The sequence below is a fragment of the Ailuropoda melanoleuca genome, chromosome 13 (assembly GCF_002007445.2).
Source record: "Ailuropoda melanoleuca isolate Jingjing chromosome 13, ASM200744v2, whole genome shotgun sequence".
NCBI classification, from domain to species: Eukaryota; Metazoa; Chordata; class Mammalia; order Carnivora; family Ursidae; genus Ailuropoda; species Ailuropoda melanoleuca.
The window spans coordinates 9,513,898-9,539,442 of NC_048230.1; the positions used below are offsets into that span (position 1 = coordinate 9,513,898).

Genomic DNA, 25,545 nt, shown 5'->3' on the forward strand with positions numbered 1-25,545 from the left:
CCAAGCACATTTTGTTTTTAAATCTGGAGTAAGTTTTAAGTTTTGAGGATTCTATTGGACTTAAAATGGCATAGTAACATCCTAGACAGACCATACTGGCCTTGAGCTACAGCTCTTCTGTCAGGTTCTGGTAATCATTTCTGTATACCAGTTTCTCTCTTTGTATGTGTAAGTTCTTACATGATAACTTCAGATTCATTCCAGATCTTATATGTGAAGGACTCCTTTCTTCAATTTGCGCATTCATCGGTACATTGTGAATGGATTAAATGATTATAACATTCTTTGAATTTTTACTAGAAAGGCGTTATGAAAATATTGTGTAAGGCAAACCCCCTGTCACAGGCTAATTTTTAATTATAACAACTATCAAAGCGGGAATTTCTGTGTTCTATAATATTTGTGGGTTCTAGCTCACATCTCTTAAGAGGGCAATCAGGGAAATTCTGGTACAACCTAAAGCACTTTTGCATAAGGATCAGGACTGTAAATAGTAGCTACTTGGAAAGATCTCAGTTGAGTCTAATTTCCCTTAGGCTATCCAAGTAACACATTGTAGAGATCAGATTTAAGCCAGGCTTTTTTCATTATTTCATGTTTATTTGGCTCTTTTTCCTTTTCCTTAATTACATTGATTTGTTTATTGCTTAGATCTTTTCTCTCTGATCCATATTTACTGTTGTTTGCCAAATGTATTATCACTCATGTTGTTTTGGCCTGACAGTAATGAGCAGGTGCCAGGCATCAGTCCTAAATTTGGTAATAAGTATTGTTAATGAGGATGGTAAGGAAGAAGATACATATTTTTGAGTGCAGAAGGAGTATTATTAAAGGTATCATGTACCTTGGACAAAGTCTTAAGAGTTTCTTAAATCAGAAAATATTGTGTCATTTGGGGAGAAATGTGACCAGTCCATGTCATTTTTGTTTCACCAGTGGAACCATGTGTCGATCGGATTAATTCTTCCGGGAATTGGAACAGAAGCATTAACTTGAGGCTAGGATCCATGATCTTTCAAGTTTTAACGCCAGTTCTGATTCTCTTTTGTATGCAATGTGACTGAATAAATATCTTCTTTTCCCCTTGTTTTTATCTGTAAAGGGATATTATTTATTCTTTGGGAATACTTTTTGGCTAAATAAATATAGATTGTTGGAAATAAGAAAACTATAATTAAAAAATCCATGTGCAAGGCATGTTTGCCTCTAGATGTTTGTTGTGGAAGAATATTGCCCTTTTAATGTAGGCTTTTTATTCTGAGAGATTCCTTTTTTCAGGAGTTTCATGTAATGTTGAATAGGTTGGCACAGTTGTTTTCTCTTTCAGCCTTACCATTGCTTTGGAATGACTCCATCTTGAGGTAGGGAGTAAATCAGATTTTCCTGAGTGGAAAGTAATGGGGAGATCTTTCAAAACAAACTTTCTTATCTTAAATATTTGAGGGCCTAATTGAAGATGTATGTGCTTTGAGGTTTTGGAGGCTTTGAGGAGATAATTATGGATAAAATCGCAAGGCCATAATAGATTATCAGTTCATTCCATTTAGCCTATGGATTTTGCCCTGTTAGTTCCTTGAGGCAAGAGTTAACATTCTTAATTATCTTTGCATCTCTTGAATCACCAATAATGGTGGTAAGGAAGAAAATACTCATTTTTGAGTACAGAAATTCTTATAAATGTTCTTAAAATTAATCGAATGCCTTGTTGGACATCAGAAATTTGGATAAAGGAATTTTTTTTTCTCTTGTTGTAGGTGCACATTAAAGATCCAAAACCATGACTGACTCCAAGTACTTCACAACCAATAAAAAAGGTAAGTACGAAAACTTGATCAGAGAACTTTTGAGTTCTTCTGAGTTTCTTCAAAGTTGTAGTGTAAGTTCGTTCCACCTAGAATGTTCCTGACCTCTTCAGATGTGCATATTGTGGACTGTCTCGATGGAGATCTATTATTTGTACAGAAAAGGGTGTTTGAATAAATTATTAAAGGACGGGTTTGTAAAGATAGGGTTGTGATGCACATCATTTTGAGTTGAAGGTTCTGTTATGGTAAGAGGATGAAATCCAACTTTGATCCATTGAAGATTGGTAGATGTGAGGAGGGCAGAAGAGGAAGAAGCACATTCATTCTCTTTTTTTTTAACTTGGAAATATTTTATAACAGTACTAGTAAAGTAATAGAGATCACATAAAAAGTAAAAATGCAAGTTCTGTTTCTCCTTATTCTGGTTCCTGAGGTGAACTCAGTCTTTTTCTATGCATATAAGTGCAAGTATTAATCCATACGATTAAACAGTTTTTTATCTTTAACAAAAAGAGGTCATGCAACAGTGCATTGAAACTTGATATTTTTATATCCCTCCATATGGATCTACCTCATTCTTTGGGCGTTGTCTAAAAACATTCTTTGTACTTAAAACAGGGAACCTTTAGAGTCAGTTCCATGATTTTTAGGTCACAGCTGTGGATTACTTGAAAAAAGCTTTGAATTTATTAACCTGAGAGGCTTGGTCAGTTGAGTGTCTGACTCTTGATTTTGGCTCAGGTCATGATCTTGGAGTCATGAAATTGAGCCCGGCATCAGGCTCTGCACTCAGCATGGAGTCAGCTTGAGGATTCTCTCCCTCTCCCCCTTCCTGGTGTGCACACGCATGTGTGCTCTTGCTTTCAAAATAATTAAAACCTTAAAAAAAAAAAAGAAATATAATATTGGTTTTTACATATGGCTGTGGGTCTGGGAACTAAGGATTCTTCTTGGGAAAGTCCAACCTTCTCATCTTTTATAAAATTGTTCCTAAATAACAGCTCATTTCTAGTGCTGTAGATGGCCCTCCTTTCAAAAACAGACCAGTTTTGCTCTTCTCAGCCTGTTGTGTCCTCAGCTGAGATTTATTTATTTCCAGGATTAGAGTTCTGTGCTTTGTGTTTAGCAGTCTTATATTTACTGAAGTATTCTGGGATGACACCAACTATCATTCCTCTTATTCTCCAACAACTTTCCTTCTCAGATGGATCCTTTCTTCTCTCTTCCAGTGGCTGAAATAGGACACCTTCTCTGCCCCAGAATTTAACTTTATTATTTCTTTGCAATGTAGTTTACTGGCCTCAGCCTCCTGTCTCCAAATTTAATGAAGTTTGGTCTTGAAGAACACAGAGTCCTTCTTCCTCGACTTATTCATTCCACTTTTTTGTTCAGAAAATGTTTATTGAGTGTCTACTATGTGTGAGTCATGCTTTCTCAACATTCTAACGGAGTTTCTGATTAAATATCCTAATTTCAAGTCAGAATAGATGCAAAGGACACCTAATACCCTTTGGTTTCTAAGTATCGTTTTCCACTGAAAGGAAGCAGGTCTCTTTGGAGAAATAACTGATTCCAGGGTGGGTCAGGGAAAGTACAAGATGAACATGAATATCTTATGCCAGGAAGCAAGAGATGCTAAAAAAAAAAGGTGGGACATGCAGGGAGCAGCATAGTTCGAAAGGGCTTCCAGTCACTAAATTTGAGATAATTTGAATAAAAAAAAGTGATCATAGTAGTGGATTATAACCCATTGAATAATATATATACACACACAAATCATAGTTATTGATTCAGGCAGGAGTCATCAGTGAATGCTAAAACGACTAGCAGGTGAAAGTTTGATGAGGAACAAGACGTTTAAATAGCCTCAGAGTTTCCTTTCACAAATTACTAATTACAACGGAAAAAATAGTAACTTTACAGTGTTTAAGGTGGTATTTATCACCTTAACCAAATATTTGATGTTAACATCACCAGTAATGGGACACATTATTTGTCTCTCTGTGTCATGCACTCAGAAGAACATAACATCCCCTGAGAATTTTGCCTGTCAGAATGCATAACCTCAATGTAATCATGAAGGAACCTCTGTGATAAACCCAAGCTGAGGACACTCAAGTAACTGGCCTATACCTTTAAAAAATGTCAGCATCCTGAAAGACAAAGGATGAAGAACTGTTGCAGATTAAAGAAGACTAGAGAGGCATGATAACAAATGTAACATACGACCCTGGATGATCCTGGATTGGATCCCAGCCTGAAGGGGATGGTGGTAAAATTGCTATGGAGGATATTATCAAAACTTGAATAAAGCCCATTGATTAGATGCTAACGACGTGTCAGTGTTAAATTTCCCAACTTTAATCATTGCATTATAGTTAGTAAGATAATCATGCTTAGAAATTATGCAGTGACATATTTAGAACTGAAGTGACATGGCTGCAGTTTACTGATTCAGGAAAAAATATGTAAATATATAGAAAGTATCATCAGACAGATGTGGCAGTGTTAACAATTGGGGAATCTTGCAACTTTTTTTTTTTAAAGATTTTTATTTATTTGAGAGAGAGAGAGGGCAGGGGGAGGGGCAAAGGAAAAGGAAGAGAACCCTCACTGAGTGCCGAGCCCAACTCAGGCTTGATTGCAGGATCCTGAGATCATGACCTGAGCTGAAATCAAGAGTCAGACATTTAACCAACTGAGCCCAAAGGTGCCTGAGTTTTGCAACTTTTAAGATACGATTTAAAAAAAAAATTTTTTTTTTTAAACCTGGGCGGCTCAGTCAATGGAGCGTGTGACTCTTGATCTTGGGGTCGTGAGTTTGAGTCCCACGTTAAGCGTAGACACTACTCAAACTCTTAAAAAAAAGTTAGAAAAAAAAAATAGAAGAGGGCACCCTGTGGTGTCCTGGAGGGAACAAAGAGCAGCAAAACATTTTCTAGAAAGTGTAAGTGTATCTGTCCGTTCTGGTCATTTGGAATTAAATAAGGGTAAACGAGCTCTTCTATAACAATATGGAGAACTCCATAGTGAATTTCTTAATTTTATCAACTACTGGTCAGTGGCTTTCAACCTTGCCTACACATTGGAATCACCCAAGGAAATTTAAAAGAATACTAATGTCCAGGTCCCTCCACCTGAGGTACCCTGAGGTCTGGGATATGGCCTGGGTGTGCAGGTTTTTTAAAGCTCCCCACATTTCTCTGATGTGCAGCCAAGATTAAGAACCATTGCTAGCTACTGGCATTGCTTGGTAGATTTTATTAGGGGGAGAAGGAAAAAATGTAAGAATTTAATAAAGTTGTATGTATGAGATACCATGTTTCACTTCCTGCCCTCCTTGGCTCCCACCCAACAACTTCTCTGTTTATACTTCATAAAAACCATTAACTCCACTTATCACTCGTTTTCAGCTTTTTTCCTGACTCTCTGAAATGGTATTTATTTTTTCTGTTAACATTTTGTGTGCTTTGATCACCAAGATATTGTCTATTGACATAAAAAGATGTCATTTAAAAGCTCACCTAACTTGGGGCACCTGGATGGCACAGTTGGTTAAGTGTCTGACTCTTGGTTTCGGCTCAGGTCACGGTCTCAGGGTCCTGCGATTGAGCTCTGTGTCAGGCTCCACCCTCGGCGGGCTGTCTGCTGGAGATTTTCTCCCTCTTCTTTTCTCTCTCCCTCTCCCTCTGAAATAAATAAATCTTTAATTAAAAAAAAAAAAGAAACCTCAGGTAACTCTTCAAACCTGCTCTTGTAATGAGTCCTGGTAACCTTTTTTTACTCAGGGATTTGTAAAAGGTTAAGACCTACAGATTGAATCACGGCTGGGTAAATACCACATTTTAAAAAATGGATAGACTGTTCCTTTTACTTCCTGTAACACCCACCAGAACTGCCATGGGAACATATTCTTTAAGTTGATGCTAGAACTGGAATAGTTTCAGTTACATCCTGTTTTGATTCTTCAGCTCCTGCTGCTATTGACAGTTCAGACTTTTGAAACCCTGCTGCTTGTCCTTTATTGTTCCCAGAAGTAAATGATGGCAACCCTAAGAGCTGGATTTGGCAGGAGATGACTTGGTGGAAAGGAGGATGACTCTAAAGGGGCCAGCTTTTCTGCAATTTTTGCAATTGTTGATTAAAACCAATTTTTGTAACTTTAATTTGTTTGCCTTGCTGGCACTGGATATTGACGTAACAAGCTTTTTTAGCGCCCAACTTCTGTGTTCCTTACGAGTTTCATCCTTCCCATCTGAAGGCTTCAGCAGATCACATAGTTTGCTGTCCCTGCTGTTTGCATACTGGTGAATGATATCTGGTTAAAATGAATATCAAGCACAGTCATAAACATGGCGGACAGTGAGGCGGTATTGTAGAAGAGTTTAAGGGTGTCGATGGAGGTTGAACTGGGAGTAGCCAACTTCTGTTTTGTAGGTTTAGTGGTGTATTTTGTTTTTCCTTTTAAAACCAGTTGAGGATTATTACCTTCTTTTCTTTCAGCTCCAGCTTTCTGAAGGTAGGTGAGCCTTGTCCTTAAAATAGTGATGACAGCCCTGGCATTTCACAGTACAGGGCCTGAGCGCTCATTCAAGATTGTGCCTTTAGAAATGACTCTGATTTGTACCATTCTTGAAGCTTCGAGATTATCATTTCCGTTAGATCAATTGAATAGGATGGGGTCTTGAAGCCCATCAGCTTCTTAAAGTACTAATTAGAGCAGGGATTGTCAGCCCTGGTTGTGCATTAGAATAATTTGGAGGAACTTTAAAAAATATGAGTGTGAGTTCTCCTTGACATGCTGATTTATTTGGTCCAGAGTAGAGCCTGAACATTGTTATTTCTAAATACCTCCCAGGTGATACTAGTGTGTGGCCAAGGTTGGAAACTGTGTCGGGAGACACAGTTCTAAGACCAGCTCTGTCACTAATTCACTTTGTGATCTTTGAGCTTCAGTTCTTTATCGGTAAAGTTGAGAGGGGGTGAATGAGCTGATATCTGGAGTCTCTTTGGTTTGAAAACAGATTTGTGAACCTGTTTTGTGCCTACATTTATTTTTTCTTTGGGGCCTTGAAATTCCGATGGAAGATCATCATCACTCAGATGCTATTTTCTCCCTATAGTAGTAAGATATCGTGAGATTTGTTTTTTTTTTTTTCCCCCACTCCTACACTTCCTAAGATCTGGATTGCACCTTCTTCTCTAGCTATAACCTCAAAGATGGTATCGTTATCAGTGGGTCAATTAATATTCTATGGATTTGAATTGTACCTGTCCTGTAATTTTTAAATTTTCTTCAGTTGCTGCCCTGCCTCTGGTCACCTGTCATGTTATTTATTACAGAGTGTAGTATTCTGCTCTAGTTTTCTGGTCCTGGGATCTCACCAATTTGGTCTCTTCTTTTGTAGGAGAAATCTTTGAATTAAAGGCTGAACTCAACAACGAAAAGAAAGAAAAGAGGAAGGAGGCTGTGAAGAAAGTGATTGCTGCCATGACTGTGGGGAAGGACGTTAGGTAAGGGTAATCACTCCTGCTGTTGGTCACTTTAGACCCATACCCTATTTTATGGCTTTTACTGCTTTTCATTTAACTGTTGTCATCATAGAATCTATAAGAATTTGTCTCACTGAAAGATCATGAGGAAGTATAGTTGCTTTTAGTTTAACTCTGTGACTTAAGTTTTTTTGAAGAATGAAACCAGTTTGATTTTGTTGCATAGAGATCTAGTCTAAAACCTCCTGAGAGTTGGCACAGTTACAGACCTGCTGTTGAAGTAGTTTTAGAAGATGCTAGAAGTGTACTGAGAAGCAGAAGCTCATACGTTCTTTAATTGGCTCAAGTTAATGTCCTTAACTCTACCACTGTAATTCAGTTGCCGAATTCAAGATGAAAATCAATGTTAATAAAGTCCGTGTTGTCTTTTTCTCCCCCTATAATTCAGCCAGACCATTTGGAGATAGGTACGGATTATCCACAGGCCCTTGAGGATTTGCAAGATCCTTTCTGGGAGATTTGTGAGGTCAAAGCTATCCTTATAATAATACTTGGGTATTATTTGCCTTTTTTTACTGTGTTGACATTTGCACTGCTGATGCCTTAATGTAAATCAAGGTAGCAGTGCCAAACTGTAACTGTAGTCATTGTATTTGTCACCACTACATACTTGCAGGAAAAAAGGGTAGTTTCACTTAGGACTGTTCTTCATGAAGCATTAAAAATTTATTTTATTAAGCTTTGAACCTTGAGTATAGGTCATTTTAATATTCCATGTGATAAAGTAGGAATTACGCATAAAGCATTTCTACTGCATAGCAAAGTGTGATGGTTGACTTGGAGAAAAGCCCTTGCACAACTGTTTGAATTGGGAACCGCATTTTTAAGTGAAAGAATGACAGACAAATTATAGTTAATCAGACTTCAGTATTAGGAAGACATTTTATCAAAAATGAACAAAGTGAACCTGTCACTTCTAGAGAAAAAATTTGACAGTAGATGTATTTTGAGCTTTGAAGTAAAAATTAGATTGTTGGAAAACTTGTATCTTGCAACATGAGCTTGACAGCTTCCCAATACTTACAGACTTTTCTAATGAGCTTGGTGGTGAAATTAATGAATGTATTATTTACTGTTATGTGATGAAATTTGTCATCATTGGGAAGATGCATAACTCAACTAATATTTTCCAAATGACCAGTGCCTATATCACAAAATTATGCATGGGTAAAAGATCTAGTCAAAATAAGTGATAAATGAATGGATTTTAATGCAATCAAGCATTAAAAGTTTGATATGGTTTCAGATTCCACATTGCAACTTTTTTTTTTAAGATTTATTTATTTATTTTAGAGAGAGGGAGAGAGCACATACGTGCAAGTGGGGAAGGGGCAGAGGGAGAGAATCTCAACCAGACTCCACACTGAGCACAGAGCCTGATGAGGGTCTCGACTCCATGACTCTGAGATCATGACCTGAGCTGAAGTCAAGAGTCGGACACTTAATCCATTGAGTTACCCAGGTGCCCCTCCAACTAACTTTTAGGGAACTACCATTTGTGGACTGAAAAAAGAAAAAAACAAAGCATTTGTCTGTCTTTAATGAATCAAGAATATCTAGTTAATCTGAAAAAGCTGTTAAAATACTGCTCCCTTTTCCCGTTAATATATGTGTATGATTTTCTTCTTATACTTCAGTCAAAACAGTATTTTACAACAGGTTGAATGCAGGAGCAAGTATGAAGATCCAGCTGTCTTTGCTTAAACTAGACATTAAAGAGATTTACAAAAATTTAAAACAATGTCATCTTAATTTTTAGAAAATGCAAAATTTTTGCTTTAAAATATTTGTTAATATGAAATACATTTATTATTTTAAATGGATCAGTGTCTTAAAATATTTGCTTTAATTCCTGATACCATAAAATATCAGTAGGTATAACCCACATGAACAAAAACTCTCTGGGAATCTCAGTTTTCAGAGTGTGAAGGGTTTCCTGAGACCAGGAGTATGAGAGCGGTTCCCCTAACCAGATCAGGGGCCCAGGTGGAAACGGTGGCAATGAATGCCTCAGATATCTTCCTGTGCTTCAGGTGCTGCTGTTCTGAGGTGCCTTTTGTTATTGGAGTTTTATTTGTTAAAATATAAGAATTCGGTTCTTAACTTGCTGTTCTGTTATTATCTATCTCAGAGGTGGTACACTTCTTCTGGGAGGGCAAGAAAGTAAATACTTTAGGCTTAGCATGCTAAGAGGCAAAAAAAATTGACGATATTATATAGGTAATTATGTAACAAGAAAGAGACCAATTTCCCACAATTCGTTGATGAAACTTAAGTATAATATTTTTGTACTACAGATCTAATGAGAAGATTAGAATTCTTTTTTGGGGCATAACATTTTGTTTAATTGGGGTCTAGAGTTAATATTCTCTATCGAATCACTTTTACATGTTCATCTAAAAAACACTTTTAGCTTATAGCTCATACAAAAGTAGTGGTGGGCTGTATTTGGTGCATGGGCTATAGTTTTCCTACCCAGGATCGATCTAGTCACTGATGGGCTTTTTTTGCCAAGGAGTAAATCTAGATTGAGAGCATCTGTACTGATGAACTGGTAAAAGTCAACATATTTCATTAGTGGGGCTTTTGTGTTCTCACCCAGGTTATTTCTGTATCCTAGAAAAGTTAAACCTCTTTGAGTTTCCTATTGTATGCTTGGTAAATACTGCTTGTTAATCTATTAGTTGCTGATGATTTATCTTGTGCTTATGCTATTCCACACATCACAATTTGAAAAGGATAGTAGATGTCTCTTAGCCTTCATTGCACTTACTGTCTAGTTGAAGAGACCCAAAATTTGAAAAATTAGGGAATAGTAAAATATAGTTTTGTAATGAGGTACTAGTATGTATATATTAAAGGCAATAAGAGTTCTACAAAAGAGAGATCCATGTAAATAGGAACAGTTGAAGAACACTTCTTGGAGGAGATGGGGTTTGTACTGTGCCTAGATAGCTCAAAGAAGCAGAGTAAATAGAGATTAGATATTCGTAGGTTATCATATTTCAGTCTCCCCTGCAAGTAACTTCAACTTCAGTGCCGTCTGATAGCAATAAGCCACATATATAATTTTAAGTTTTCTGATAGCCAAATTAAAAAGTAAAATATAGATGAAATTAATTTTAATATATTTTACTCAATGCAGTATACTCAAAGTACCATTTCAGCATGAAATCAGTATAAAAATTATAAATGAGATGTTTTACACTCTATTTTTGTTTTTTAAAAAAGATATTTATTTATTTGACAGAGCACACAAGCAGGGGGAGCTGCAGAGGGAGAGGAAGCAGGCTCCCTGTTGAGCAAGGAGCTCGACTGAGGGCTTGATCCCAGGACCTTGAAATTATGACCTGAGCTGAAGGCAGACGCTCAACCGACTGAGCCACCCAGGCGCCCCACATTATATTTTTCGTACTAAGTCTTCAGGATCCAGTCACATCTTAGTTCAGACTAGCCACATGGCCAGTGAGTAGCTACATATGACTAGTGACTACCATATTGGAACGTTCAGGTTTCTAGCTTTATAGGTTGGTACTTAACAGTTTTTACTAAGAACTTGTTTTTGATCAAGATCTTCCTGATCTTGTGTAGGTTGTTGGAATTAAATTACTCAGGATCTTAAATTTACTGTTGGTTAATATGTCACATTTATTTTCTGGTTTTACAGTTGTTTTGCCCATGAGTTATTCTAGGAAATGGAAAGAACATTCATTTTTGGGGAGTGTTAATTAGTGTTTATTGAATATCTACATATGCATGAAGCTACAGTAGGTATGTACATTCAGGTTAAATGACTTTCGAAGCAGAATCATTGGTTTATTGGAGATAAGGTGGATTCTTTGGCTTTGCAATCCATCTCCCTTTTTGTGAATAACTTTCTGCTTAATGTGTGTGTGTATAGGGGCTATACCATGTGACTCGTTATTTCAGTCATCTCTTTCCTATAAAAATAGACTGACATTTGCTTTTTCTGTACTTGTAGTAAGATGTTAAGTATTTAAAATTTAGGAAATTTAGGGGTGCCCGAGTGGCATGGTTGGTTAAGCATCCGACTCTTGATTTCAGCTCAAGTCATGATTTCAGGGTTGTGAGATCAAGCCCCACATAGGACTCCGCACTCGGCATGGAGTCTGCTTGGGATTCTCTCTCCTTCTCTCTGCCCCTCCCACTCATGCTCTCTCTCTCTCTAAAATAAATTTTTGAAAAAAATATATAAAATTTATATAGTACTCTCATAAAGCCTTAGGGGAAAGGTTAATTACCAGTCTCTCATAAAATTATAGTTAACCTGTACTTAAAAAATACAGCTTTAAAATCAAATAAGCTATCCTTCCAAACTAATGGTTTGGAAGCCATTCCAAACTAAAGCCACTCTCCTTGGGCTTTATAAGAGAGTAGTAAATCATGAAATGACTTGAACTGGGAAAAGTGTAAACTCCTTTTGTATTTGAGGACACTCAAATTTTCATTTGTCTGAGTTTGTAACATTAAGAATAAAGAAACAAATTCTAGAAGGGAATCAGGACTTCTTAGAAAAATGGCTGGTTTCAGTTGTGAGATTAGAAATGTGCCAGGTAATCCTGTTTAGAGCATCATGTCTTACCACAAAGTGAGGAAACTGGTGAAAACGCAAGATTGCATCACAGGGACTCAGAAGGTAGCTGAGTAAGTTCCTACTGGCCAAGGATAGAAGAATATGAACATTAAAACATTGAAACAGATGAACATTAAAACAAGAACATTATAGCAACCATAGTGCTTTGAACCTGGAATGAACTGATATGTAGAATTACTGTTAATTTTTGTGCGTGATAAAGATTGTGCTTTTTATTTTTTTATTTTTTATTTTTTTTATTTTTATTTTTTTTTTAAAGATTTTATTTATTTATTCGACAGAGATAGAGACAGCCAGCGAGAGAGGGAACACAAGCAGGGGGAATGGGAGAGGAAGAAGCAGGCTCACAGCAGAGGAGCCTGATGTGGGGCTCGATCCCATAACGCCGGGATCACGCCCTGAGCCGAAGGCAGACGCTTAACCGCTGTGCCACCCAGGCGCCCCAAGATTGTGCTTTTTAAAACAGGATTCCTAAAGATATGCCCTAAAATATATATGACATTATATAATGTCTAGGATTTAGCTAAAATATAATCCAGAGCAGGGGTTCTTGGGTGGCTCAGTCAGTTAAGTGTCCAGTTCTTGATTTCAGCTCAGGTCTTGATCTCAGGGTCGTGAGTTCAAGCCCCATGTTGGACTCCATGCGGGGCGTGGAGTCTACTTAAAAAAAAAAAAAATCCAGAGCAATTAGATGGAATAGGGATGGGAGAAGAGAGAATGGATTGAGGATATGTATGAAACAAGATCGGATGTGTGTTAATGATTCTTTGCAGCTGGGTGATGGATACATTGGGTTCATTATACTACTCTAATTTTGTTCGTTAGAAAATGTTTGTAATGAAAAGTTTCTTAAATCTATTTTTAGAGACCTTCTTGGAACCAGGACTATAGTTTCTTTAGAAATTCATTTCATTGTTAATTGTTATCACTGTGGGGACATATTTCCTTGCATCAGATCACTTTGTAAAATAAGGCCATTTCTTCATGTTCAGTCCAGTAGCTTGACATCAACATCTATTCATTTTTCTTTTCTCTTTTCTTTTCTCAGTTCTCTCTTTCCAGATGTAGTGAACTGTATGCAAACCGACAACTTAGAATTAAAGAAGCTTGTTTATCTCTATTTGATGAACTACGCCAAGAGTCAGCCAGACATGGCCATCATGGCTGTCAACAGCTTTGTGAAGGTAACGTTCCCCCTCCAGGAACTCAAGACCAGTCTCATCTGCCTCAAGTAACCTGATTTTCAGAAGTGTTTCTTGATATAGTTAATGCCTGCATTGCAAATAAGCAACCTCTGTTCTAAAAGAGGACCTCTAGAGAAGTACTGGCGTAACTAGGAGTGTTCATGTTTTTGAGCATTCTTTATGCCAGCATTCGTCATCCAGTTCAAACCATATGGAGAGCCTTCTGTTAGCTGGTCTTGGTGAATGCTTGCCAGATGGGAAGAAAAAAGCCAGGTGAAGAAACCTCAGTGTTTTACCTTCCCAGGGTGACAAAGGTTAGGCGTATCATTGCAGTTTCAGTAACCTGGGCTTTATCTATTTTATCTTTGGAGAAACTATGCTTATGGGTCAGAAATAGTGGAAACTGCAGGAGTGACTACTTCTATTTTGTTTTACTTAATAGTTCTTTTTTTTTTTTTTTTTAAAGATTTTATTTATTTATTTGACAGAGATAGAGACAGCCAGCGAGAGAGGGAACACAAGCAGGGGGAGTGGGAGAGGAAGAAGCAGGCTCATAGCAGAGGAGCCTGATGTGGGGCTCGATCCCATAACGCTGGGATCATGCCCTGAGCCGAAGGCAGACGCTTAACCGCTGTGCCACCCAGGCGCCCCTACTTAATAGTTCTTAACACATGGTTAATTTTTTTTTAATTATGGAAACTTCCAAACATATTCAAGTAGAGGAAATAGTATTATAAATTCCTAAATCTCCATCTTGTAGTTTCAGTAGTTACCAACCCATGACCAGTCTTGTTTAATTTATTCTCCCCATATATGCTTTCCTAACTCCCACTTCTTACTGGATAATTTTAAAGCAAATCCCATACATCATAAAGATGAAAAATCATTTCATCCTTACATTTGTCAGAATAAGATCTCTTTTTTAAAATTTATTTATGGTGAGAGAGAGTGTGGGTGCATGTGTGGGGGAGGGGGGTTGAAGGTCAGAGAGAGAGTCTTAAGCAGACTCCACCCTGAGCTTGGAGCCAGACTCAGGGCTCGATCTCACAACCCTGAGATCATGACCTGAGCTGAAACCAAGAGTCTGACGCTCAACCGACTGCACCACCCAGGCGCCCCAAGATCTCTTAAACATAGCTACAGTACCATTGTCACATCATAAAAAAATTGACCATTAAAAAATTTCTTATTATTAAACATGCAGTCAGATTTTTCCCGTCATTAAATTTGATGGACATAATAATGAGGTTGTTCCTATTAATATATATCATATGTATCTTTTTTTTTTTTTACTGGTGTTTTCTTCTCTGTCAGAAATTTAGTCTTTATTAAAAATTTTTTTTAAAAAATTAGCTTCAATTGGACTGTTTTGAAAAATAAACGTGTGCTTTCTTCCTTCTCATGGAATTTTTGTTCTTTTCCTGTGTTTAGCTACATTGTCCAGAATTAGAGAGAACATGACATTTCATTCTTTCTGTCTGGTGTTTCATAGATGGACTACATCATTGGAAAGATAACTTAGTTTACGTTTTTTGGAAGTTAGCATGTACATAGGTTTATAATGTTTAAATAAATTTTTTAATGTAGGGCAATTTAAGGAGTTTTCTCTTTATGCTGTATTTGGATTGCTAATAAAGAAGAATTGGGCACCTAGCTGGCTTAGTTGGTAGAGCATGCGACTCTTGATCTTGGGGTAATGAGTTCGAGCCCCATGTTGGATGTGGGGATTGTTTTTAAAAAATAAATAAATAAACCCTTCATTAAAAAAAAGGGAGTGGGGGAGAATGTACCTCAGAGGACCCTCTCTGCTCCTTAACTCCAGGAACTTGGGTCAGGCCTAAACCAGTTTCTGTTTTCCTTTGCTTTCTTGGCTGTAGGCCTCCGAAAGTCCAGCCCTCTTTTGTTTCTGCTGGATATTTGCAGGCTGACTCTGGAGTGGGACACATCTTTCCAATTCCTCATTTTTTCCCTGTTGTTAAGGCATGTCCACTAATGGCCATGGGGATGGTATTACCAGCTCACTAAGCTGCTGCCTAGCCCTGGAAAGAAACCTGGGCATTTCTTCATTGTGTTTGTAAAACAGTTAAATGAATTCCTAACCTAAGCTCTTAAATAGGCACATAAGATTTGTACTTAATAAACAATAGCATGGGAGATTAGTGTTCTGATGTAGAATATAACTGGAAGCTTACATCAAGAAAATATTCTTTTGTGGCTTGTAGAAACTAGACTGTTTACTTTTAGTCACCACGTACGCCTATAGTTGTCAGTGATTTTCTTTTCTTTCTTTCAGGACTGTGAAGATCCCAATCCTCTGATTCGAGCCTTGGCAGTCAGGACCATGGGGTGCATCCGGGTGGACAAGATTACAGAATATCTCTGTGAGCCTCTCCGCAAGTGCTTGAAGGATGAAGATCCCTATGTTCGGAAAACAGCAGCAGTCTGTGTGGCAAAACTCCATGATATCAATGCCCAAATGGTAGAAGATCAGGGATTTCTGGATTCTCTGCGGGATCTCATAGCAGATTCAAATCCAATGGTAATAAGCTTCTGCTTTTATAAAGAGAGCAGTACTTAAAATGGGTTCCTTTTAAAAGCATGTTTAAAACAAATCTTTGGAGCATTGAAACATAGGTTAGCTATGAGAAACATGAATTCTGTGTGTCCCTCAGATTATGTCTCACATAGTAGGTGTTTTCTGAAATGAAAACCAAGTACTAAAATACAAGGGTCTTAAGGCAAACCTTTGTATCATACTACCCCTCATACTACCCCTGTATTTGCTTAGAAACCAGTTCTTTCATCATTTTTTAAGAGGGCTTTACCTTAAATTTATATCAGTTTTTAAAAGATTATTTCTTCAGATGTTTGTGGTCTTTTCTGGTAATGTGGGAATAGAAACAGTTATATTTATTGCCTCATTTTTGTAATCCATTCTTCTACAGAAAAATTCTAGGATAAAATTCTTTTTGCCAACGTATGTTCTAAATGTTTGGCAGCTAGAACATAATACCTTAGAGTTTGGGGACCTTTTATTTCTCTTATTAATATTTTTAACTTTGTCTATATAATGAAGGGGAGATAGTCCCAAGTGGTATGTTGACTCTGCTGGTAACTGGAGCTCATTTGAATGGAGTGATTGATCAGTAGGTACCATTATTGAGAAGATGGAGGAATATGGCCACTTTTTCTCCCCTTTTTGCCCAATGCAGTATTTACTTGGAGGTGATTAACTTTGAGTTAATCAGTGGATCACCTCTGAATACTTTCTTTATTGAACTTTTTGGAACTTGCCTTGAGTTGGAATTTGCCTTGAAATAGACATTGTTTCTCACTTGCAAATCATGTGCTCATATCTCTGTTTTGATATTTCATTTGGCTCATCTTATTCTTTGAGTAACCTTGGCTTCTGTTTATTATCTTTCAAGTTTAGTATCAAGGTCAAAGGATGAAGCAAGCCACATTTTTTTAAGGTACTGTGGTACTACCTACCATCAGGAACCTTCTAGCCAGTTTCTAGGCACAGAAGCTGGTGTGGGTGTGTATGTGCTTAAACCACGACTTCTGATAAGTAATCATCACCAGTATTAGAAGATTCAGCCTTTCCTTTTTTTCAAGTAGAACCATGTGGCCCTTTTTTTTTTTTTAATTCCATAAAGAAATTTATAAGGCATTAGTATCTATTTTATAGAATGTTCAGCTGGTCCCAAGTTGTGTTTTGGTGTTGCTTTTGGGTCAGTGTCACCCTGAGCAACTGTCTTTGAAATTTTCTACTTGAGGACAAATGATAAGATAAGAGTTTGGGCTCCTTGCTCCAAGTTTCAGGCTTCCAGGTAAATGGGATATCATGCACTCAAATACTCGGTGGGGCTGAGAATGTGGAATGGAGTGAGGTGAAAATGAGTCCTAACTCATAGATAATTCCAGTTTGGGGAGAAAAAGATATTTTTTTTTACACCAATGTAAATTCTTCAAAATAGAACCTGTAAAATTAGATGGTCAGAGATAGGGGCTAACTGGTGGTTTGGTAAAGAGTTGTTTTGTTTTGTTTGTTGTACCCAAGCACTTAGATTTTTATCCAGATGAGTTGAGAGGATGGAATGATTCCGGAACAAGCCTGCCTACTTTAAGTTTTCATTGTGGAGGAAGGGCTGGTTTTTGTCCAGCCTATCATACTCTCAAGTAATATACATATTTATACATATATTTATTTATACTTTTTATCATGGGAATTTTCAAACATATTCAAAATTAGAGTGACTAAATGAAAACAATAGGTGAATAAAATGAACCCATTTACCATCATCAGATTCAATCGTTATCAACACATGCCAGTCTTGTTTTTTTTTTTTTTAAGATTTTATTTCTTTATTTGACAGAGATAGAGACAGCCAGCGAGAGAGGGAACACAAGCAGGGGGAGTGGGAGAGGAAGAAGCAGGCTCATAGCGGAGGAGCCTGATGTGGGGCTCGATCCCATAATGCCGGGATCACGCCCTGAGCCGAAGGCAGACGCTTAACCACTGTGCCACCCAGGCACCCCTGCCAGTCTTGTTTTTAGCTCTTTTCTCCCATGGCATACAAACATATATGGAATTTAAACAGGCAACATCAGTGGGTCTCTCTGAATGTAATATAACATTATAGTAAACTATAATGCTCTAAAATTTCTTAACCTGGTTTTACTACAACAGATCAGAAGGTGATTTGGATTTTCACAATTATCTTTGAGAAAACTTTTAGAGAAAATTTAAGGTTACTTGGGTAGATTTTGAGAAACTTTCAGGGAATGACTTTTGTTTTACTGTCTTTATTGCCAATTTCCCTAGAGCAGGTATCAGCATTAATTATTGTTGGACCTATTGCCCTCTAAGTAGAAAATCTTTCTGATTCTTGTCAGATTTTTGAGTAGCAGAATTTTTCCCTGATACTGTTCAACTGCGTACTAGCAAGGCACACACGGTGCGAAATTTAAGGTGATCCTCACATTCAGGTCTTTGTTAGGTGTCAACTCTGTACCCGCTCAAGCCTGAAAGTGGGGTGCCTCCTTAAGTTTGTGCCTTGCTTGCCCTACTCTTATCCTGGCCTTACTCATATTCAAATCATTTTTTGAACTCTTCATGCTTGTTGTAGTGAAGAACTAAAAAGCGTGGATTAAGATAGCCAACAGACATACACACCTACTTTTGATCTTGAACCCATACTTTTCATCTCCAAATCCATGTCCTGCTTTTTACCAAAAAGTGTTACAACTGACATTTGGACCACTGATTTTTCCTTTTTTGTCAGCTGTGTCAAATACTGTTGATAGGAAACAGATGCGTGCATGAATGTAAATTGTAGTGGCTCAAACACCTGAGAAGTTCCTAAGGCTTATGACCATGTGTCATTAGGAAAAAGGGAGTTTAAATTTAATTGCATTCTATGCCAGATAGATGCTTTTAGTTATATTACTTAGTTCTCATATCTTCCCAGTGAAGTAGAGGTTATCGTATATTCAAGATCAAGAAATGACCACTCAGGCAGTTTTCCCAAAGTCAGACAGCTAGTGGTAATGTAGCCAGGATTCTAACCTAGTTCTGAGTCCCAATACCCATTACTGGTCACTGCCTTCATGGATGTATGTATACGATAGGATTTAAGTGTGTATGTTCACACATACACATTTAGAACTGTTTTATTTTCTCAAAATGGTTAAAATTTTGAACATACGAAGGCCTTTAATCTGTTTTGCTATGGAAATCCTCTCAATCCTCTTACTCTGATAACGGGGAGGAGTCCTCTTTTATTGCTCTTGAGGGGTAGTTCTGTTCTACTTTTTCAGAAGTTGTTCCACATGGTGGCAGCACTGCACCAGCAAATTTTAGAATCTCTTGCAAAGCAAATGAACGTTTCCAGGGGGTTCTGCTTTAGTAATTTTCTTACAGCTCACTTCAGAAGGGCATCCTAGATATAAGAGCACCAGAACACCTGCAGAAGTGACTGAAATCGGAGAGGAAAGTGTTGATCAGGATCTGAATACTTTTGGGGTTATGTGGATCTCCAGGCTGATTCCTGGGGGTAGTGTACCTTGCTGCAAGTAAGAGAACTTTAGTGTGTTTTCATTCCCTTTCTGGGGGGGAATCACACCTCATTTTCCTGCAGTTATGTTGTTTATACCAGTTGGAGCAGTCTTTCAGTGAAATACTATTTGTTGAAAGAGAAAAGGTAGACTTTGAAGTAAAAAAAATTCTCTCTTAAATTCTGGCTCAACTTCCCTGAGTTGTTTCCTATTCTGTTGAATGAGGGGAGCCATTGTAGAAAGGTCTTGGGAGTATTTATTGAGCTGTTGCATAAAAAAGCGCATATTCAGCTTATGGGAGCTCACGAGAGTGATGGCTGCTGCTCCTGTCGTCATGAGGTAGACGTTAGCCAAAGGTTAACGTTATCGCTACAATATTAGATGAAAGTGTCCTGATTCCTTTGATAACTGCACAAACTCATATAGTACAATCTTTACTGAGAGAATTAGAGCCAAACTTATTTTCAGATGCAGATTTTGTTATTCGTTACTTTGAAAGTAAACCTGTATTCAGAATGAGGAACCACTTTGAAGCTACAGGAAAATAGCTCCGATGATTTCTTCACAGATATCAGAATTTTTAAAATTTCCACTACGTGTATATTTATAAGAAGAAAAAAAAACGCGCTTTTGAGTGATGGTGACTATTCTGTAGCTTTTTGCCTGCACATGACGATTTTCCCTCCTTACCATGGTTTTTTTTTTTTTTCCCCCTCCAAGGCTTTTGAGGTATTCTGACTTCAGTTAACATGTTCATGCCAGAGCCTGCCACTCTGGAGACTCTCTCAACAGCCCCCACTGAGCACTGTTGGCTTTTGTGAACTCCATTCTCCTGAGTCCCGTTGGCCTAGGGACTTTGCCCCTTTGCTCTCTGTCTTCCAAGTCTCCTCAGTTCTGCTTCCAATCACTCTTGAGAGCTGCTTGCAGGAAGCCCTCTTGCACTGCTCTGCACCTGTCTGCCAAAGCACAAAGTACTAAATAAGTAAAAAAAACCTGTTTGTGTTTGGAGTGTTCTGGACAAGTAATATGTTCTCAGAATTGCCTCAGCTTCACCCACAATAGACTTTAGCAAAAGTTCTAGTTAAAACCGCCAGCTTCTTTTGATTGGAACTTATTCTAGAATGCTGTTTTATGAAAAATAACCTCTCAGAAAAAGTGTGTACTTTAAATGTGGGCTGGCCAGCTGTTAGTTTGTAACCCTCCTGGGAGCTTCCCTGGTGCAATCTGAAACCAGCCTCCTTTAAGTGGAGGGCAGAGAGAGACCAAAGAAAGAGGCAGGCTACTCCAGGTTGGTAGGTGGCTGTTCTAATAAGCAAAGAGAGCTTACATACGAGGCCTGCCTTGGGCAGCAGCAGTGCAGCATGGATCCCCGCACCTGCTTGCCAAATCTTTAAAAGTTTATAAAGAGGCCTTAACTGGGTTCAGTCACATACACCATGTAGGTGAAAGGCAAACAGAACCCCCATTTCAAGGACAGGCATAGGATGAGAAGCCTCCGAGGCAAGGGTTGGGTTCCAGCTCACAGGTCATTTGGCTGTCACATCTTTTCGGTGACCATCCCCAACCCCAGCATGTAGAAGCAGCATGGTATTATGGCAGTGGTTCTCAGTGGGGAGCAATCCCCAGGGGACGTTCGACAATATGTGGGAACACTTTTGGTTGTCAAAACTAATGGGAGAGGTGCTGCTGGCATCTAATAGGTAGAGTCCAGAGATACTTTAAACATCCTACGGTGTATAGAACAGCCCCTTACAGCAAACAGTTATCCATCCCCAAATCCAGTAGTGCTAAGTTGCAAAAATTTGGATTATGGAAATAGCGTATGGCCTTCAGGGCCAGAGTGGCTGCTGTTTTGAGTCCTGGTGTGGCTGCTCACTAGAAACATTGCCTTGAGCAAGTTATTTAAAATCAGCTTCAGGTTCCTCATCTGTAAAATGAATGTAATAATGCCTATTTTACTCAATTATTTCAAATATGAAGAATAATTTAAAAATTTATGCCTGATATTTGGTAAATGCTTAGTAAACTGTAATATTGAGGAACAATACTTTCTGGTCATTGTAGTTTTTATTTAGGCCTTAGAAAGTTGTGTTGTGGTTTGTCGTCAATCTGAGATGATGGTATTGAAAAACTCAAGTCTCTAGATCACTTTGTAAATGCAGAGATTTTTATCAGAATATAAATTATGTCCTTGTGGGCTATGTTAAATTTTCTATTAAAGATAAGCCTATAGAAAAACATAATGACCTCACTTAATTTAGTACTTTATATGATTTCTCTTACCCCTAAATGTATATTAGTAAGTAGGAGAGTTTTAAAGTAAAGCTTCATACGTAAGTGAAGTTAGAAATGAATAATGCTCTTCATGCCAGAAGTCCATAAAGGAGTTCTAGAGCTGGTAGAATTTTGGGCGTGTGCAAGAGCTTCAGTATGTGGTAGACACTTAATAACAGTAATGTGGGAGGTAATATATTCAGTCTGCCTGGGTTCTCCCAAGTGAGTAATGTTATATTTGGTACTAAAAGAGGATCCGCCGTTAATTTCTGCAGGAATGGAGTAAGTAGAGTCATTGGAGGCTGCTTTGATATAAGCCTGACTGCCCAGCTCTTGAATTTCCCACAGGTTGATCTGAATTCTTTTATGTCTCTGCTTACAGGAGAAGCAGATGTTTTTGTTTTCCTTTATAATAAACTCTGGAAATCTTTCTGTGATTCTCACTTCTTTTAAAAAATTCATTATCAGTTTTTTTATCAGTTTACCAACTTACAGGTTTTTTTTTAATATGCTCATTTGGGGGGAATAATTCTAGATTTACAGAAAAGTTGCACAGATAGTACAAAAAGTTCTCATATATTCTTCACTCAGTTTCATTTAACGTTAACATCTTATATAACCATGGCACATTTGTCAAAACTAAGAAGTTAGCACTGCTACATTATTATTAACTAAAGTACAGATATTATTTGAATTTCACCTGTTTGAAACACAAATGTCCTTTTGCTATTCTAGGATTCAATCCAAAATACCAAATTACATATAAAGAGTTGACTCACTCTGTATAAAAAGTATCTTAAAAACAGAAAAATGCTTTGTAATTATAAAATGTTATCCCCCCCCCCAAATACTATATAGCATAGTGGTTAAAACTCAGACTTTGGAGCCAAAAAGACTTGGGTTTGTGTCCTGGTTCTATCATTTCTTGGCTCCCTAAACTTAGTATCCTCATCTACAAAATGGAAGTAATAAATAAGACTCTATCATAGGATCGTTGTGAACATTGAAGGATAGAGGGCTTGCAAAGCACTTAAATCTTGAACCTGGTATAGAAGAAGCCCTTCATAAGATAACTAACATTTATGGTCTGTATTTCATAGTCATTGTGGAGTTGGATATTAATAATTTTAGAAGGGTTAATCTTTCTATTGCAAATTTATTTTTAAAAGATTTAATTTTTTTTGTATATGTTATTTAAAGCCAGACATTGTTTTTTAGGGTAATTCTGAGAGCAGCTTACCCACAAATGAACCTAGGTGTATTTACAGTGTTACTACATCATTGCAGAATTGCTTTTAAAAGGTAATTATTCAAGGATATACCTTTTTTTTTTTTAAGACTTTATTTATTTATTTGACAGAGAGAGAGCCAGAGAGCACAAGCAGAGGGAATGGCAGAGGTAAAAGGAGAAGCAGGCTCCCTAGAGCCTGATGCGGGGCTTGATCCCAGGACATTGGGATCATGACCAGAGCCGAAGGCAGATGCTTGACCGGCAGAGCCACCCAGGTGCCCCTCAAGGATAAACCTTTAAAGCAGTTTTCATCAGCAGCTTCTGGAAAACTGGATTTGTTGTACATAGTGCCCCAAAAGATCACAGCTCATTCCTTTCTTCGTGTCCCCTTTAAGATGATCTCAGAGGCTCTTACTGTGGCAGGATTACTTTGCTCTCAAAAGGGAGATAATAAGTGGTGTGATAATAAACTTTTTGTTTTGTTCATGTCGCAGCTTGCTCTGGTGTAATTTTAAAGTCTGTGGGCGAAGTAACTCTGGTTGTTAGGAGTGCCTTTTGTCTCCTTGTAGATACCTACTTGCAGTGTTTTGGCTTTGAGAATATTTGTATTTTGTCAGACCCTATCTTTTTTTTTCAATAATATTTTTTATTATGTTAGTCACCATACAGAACATCCTTAGTTTTTGATGTAGTGTTCCATGATTCATTATTTGTGTATAACACCCAGTGCTCCATGCAGTACGTGCCCTCCTTAATACCCATCACTGGCCTATCCCAATCCCCCACCCCCCTCCCCTCTGAAGCCCTCAGTTTGTTTCCCAGAGTCCATAGTCTCTCATGGTTCATTCCCCTTCTGTTTACCCCCCATTCATTCTTCCCTTCCTTCTCCTACCAATCTTCCTGCTATTTCTTATGTTCCATAAATAAGTGAAACCATATGATAATTGTTGTCAGACCATATCTTAAGCCACTTTAAGTAATGAACTTTACTGAGTCTTATTCGTCGATCTTGTTACCATGTATTCAGAGCTTCTTATCATAATGAGCCATGTTGACTCAACTTCCTTATTCCTGGGAAGATGAGGGGAAAAGATGGCACATTATAGAATATAATATAATTGGCATATTATCTGCTGGCATTCTGGATGTGTGTTGGATTTGAGTATGAGCTCTAAGTTTTACTTACTTGAGGGGAAAAAATTAACTGGTACCACATAGTCATTGTGTCCTTAAGAAGCCGATAATGACTGAAACATGCTCAGAACAAATACACGTTGCCATGTGCTTTAACGCCTCATTTGGGGCAGCTCCGTGAAGGAGAAAGCAAGATTCCTGATGGTGCTGATTTTTAGGAGGATAAAAATATATACTACTTGTATATTTCAGCATAAATAGTTTTGGTCAATTATTCCGCTTTCACAGATTTAATTAAGTCTTTAGGGGCACCAGCCCAAAGGATTGTGAATGGAACAGGAAAACTGAAGTATAAATATGTTCAGAGTGTGTGACCTTGAAGGTCATTGCTGGAAATGCAAGTCCTCTAAGTAGTAATTTTTTAATAGGGGGAAGTCACTGTACTGGAAAGTGATCTCTGTCTTGGGTTCTGAGGGTATGGAAATGAAGGTGCAGGTTGAAAGTCATTCAAAGGGACTGGGAAATGAGTGAGAGATTTCTCAGAAAGGAGCTTCTGTCTGTGACTTTCCAGTCCTGTAGATCTAGATTTCCCGTCTAGAGTTCTTTTTTACAGGATCATTTTTATTTCAACCATATCTGCAGCTCTAGCTTGCTCCTTTTTTTAAAAAAGTGAGGTAAAATTTATGTCCTTAAAATTGATGCATATCAGATAGGGGTGGCTTATAAATCAGATTTTATGGCTGTATAGTCAATCTTGCTTCTTTAAGTGCTGTCAGGATATTATTATCTCTGAAATATATAAAGTAGAAGAATACATTTTTCTCCTTGTATAAATCTGCTTGTCACCTTTGCCTCTAAATAATGTTTTGATTATATTATCCTCCCCCAACTCTGATTTTTCCTTCCCTTTCTTCCAGATAAAGTTCACAGCTCTTGGCAGCTTGGCTCTGCTAGAGGCAGAGTGATTAGTACTCAGAAACTGGAATCAGACACAAACCTTGGGTTCATATTCAAGCACTATCCCTTTCTAGCTGTTTACTAAGCAAGTCACTGACTTCTCTGAACTGATTTCTAAATCCATTTTTATTATTATTATTATTTTTTTAAAGATTTTATTTATTTATTTGACAGAGATAGAGACAGCCAGCGAGAGAGGGAACACAAGCAGGGGGAGTGGGAGAGGAAGAAGCAGGCTCCCAGCGGAGAAGCCCGATGTGGGGCTCGATCCCATAACACCGGGATCACGCCCTGAGCTGAAGGCAGACGCTTAACTGCTATGCCACCCAGGCGCCCCTCTAAATCCATTTTTAAAGCCGGTTTCCTTGGGGCGACTGGGTGGCTTATTCAGTTAAAGGTCTGGCTCTTGATTTTGGCTCAGGTCATGGTCTCAGAATCCTGGGATCAAGTCCTGCTTAGGGCTCTGCGCTCAGCAGGGAGTCTGTTTGAGATCCCCCCCTCTGGTTGTGCACGCATGCTGTCTCTCAAATAAATAAATAAACAAACCTTAAAAACACACACACACACACACACACCTGTTTCCTTATCTGTAATAGGTGGATTTTGATAGCAACCACCTCAGTTGCTGTGAGGATTAATGGCACATAGTAAGTGTTCAATATGTTTTAGCAGTTACTGTCTTTTATCTCTTTGTGCAGCCTTCTCTATTAGGTATAGTATGAAGTAAATCAC

General features: G+C 38.0%; 1 protein-coding gene across 4 annotated transcripts in view; it reads left to right on the top strand.

Moving 5' to 3' along the window:
• The window catches only part of AP2B1 (adaptor related protein complex 2 subunit beta 1), a 123,314-nt gene that overhangs the window by 13,157 nt on the left and 84,612 nt on the right, over positions 1 to 25,545 (top strand). For all 4 annotated transcript variants that reach the window (XM_034641843.1, XM_034641842.1, XM_034641841.1 and 1 more), the window contains exons 2-5: positions 1,755 to 1,814; positions 7,214 to 7,319; positions 13,022 to 13,157; positions 15,451 to 15,696. In XM_034641843.1, coding sequence (XP_034497734.1) covers positions 1,778 to 1,814; positions 7,214 to 7,319; positions 13,022 to 13,157; positions 15,451 to 15,696 — 525 coding nt within the window. In that variant the 5' untranslated portion in view covers positions 1,755 to 1,777. The remainder of the gene's footprint in view (positions 1 to 1,754; positions 1,815 to 7,213; positions 7,320 to 13,021; positions 13,158 to 15,450; positions 15,697 to 25,545) is intronic.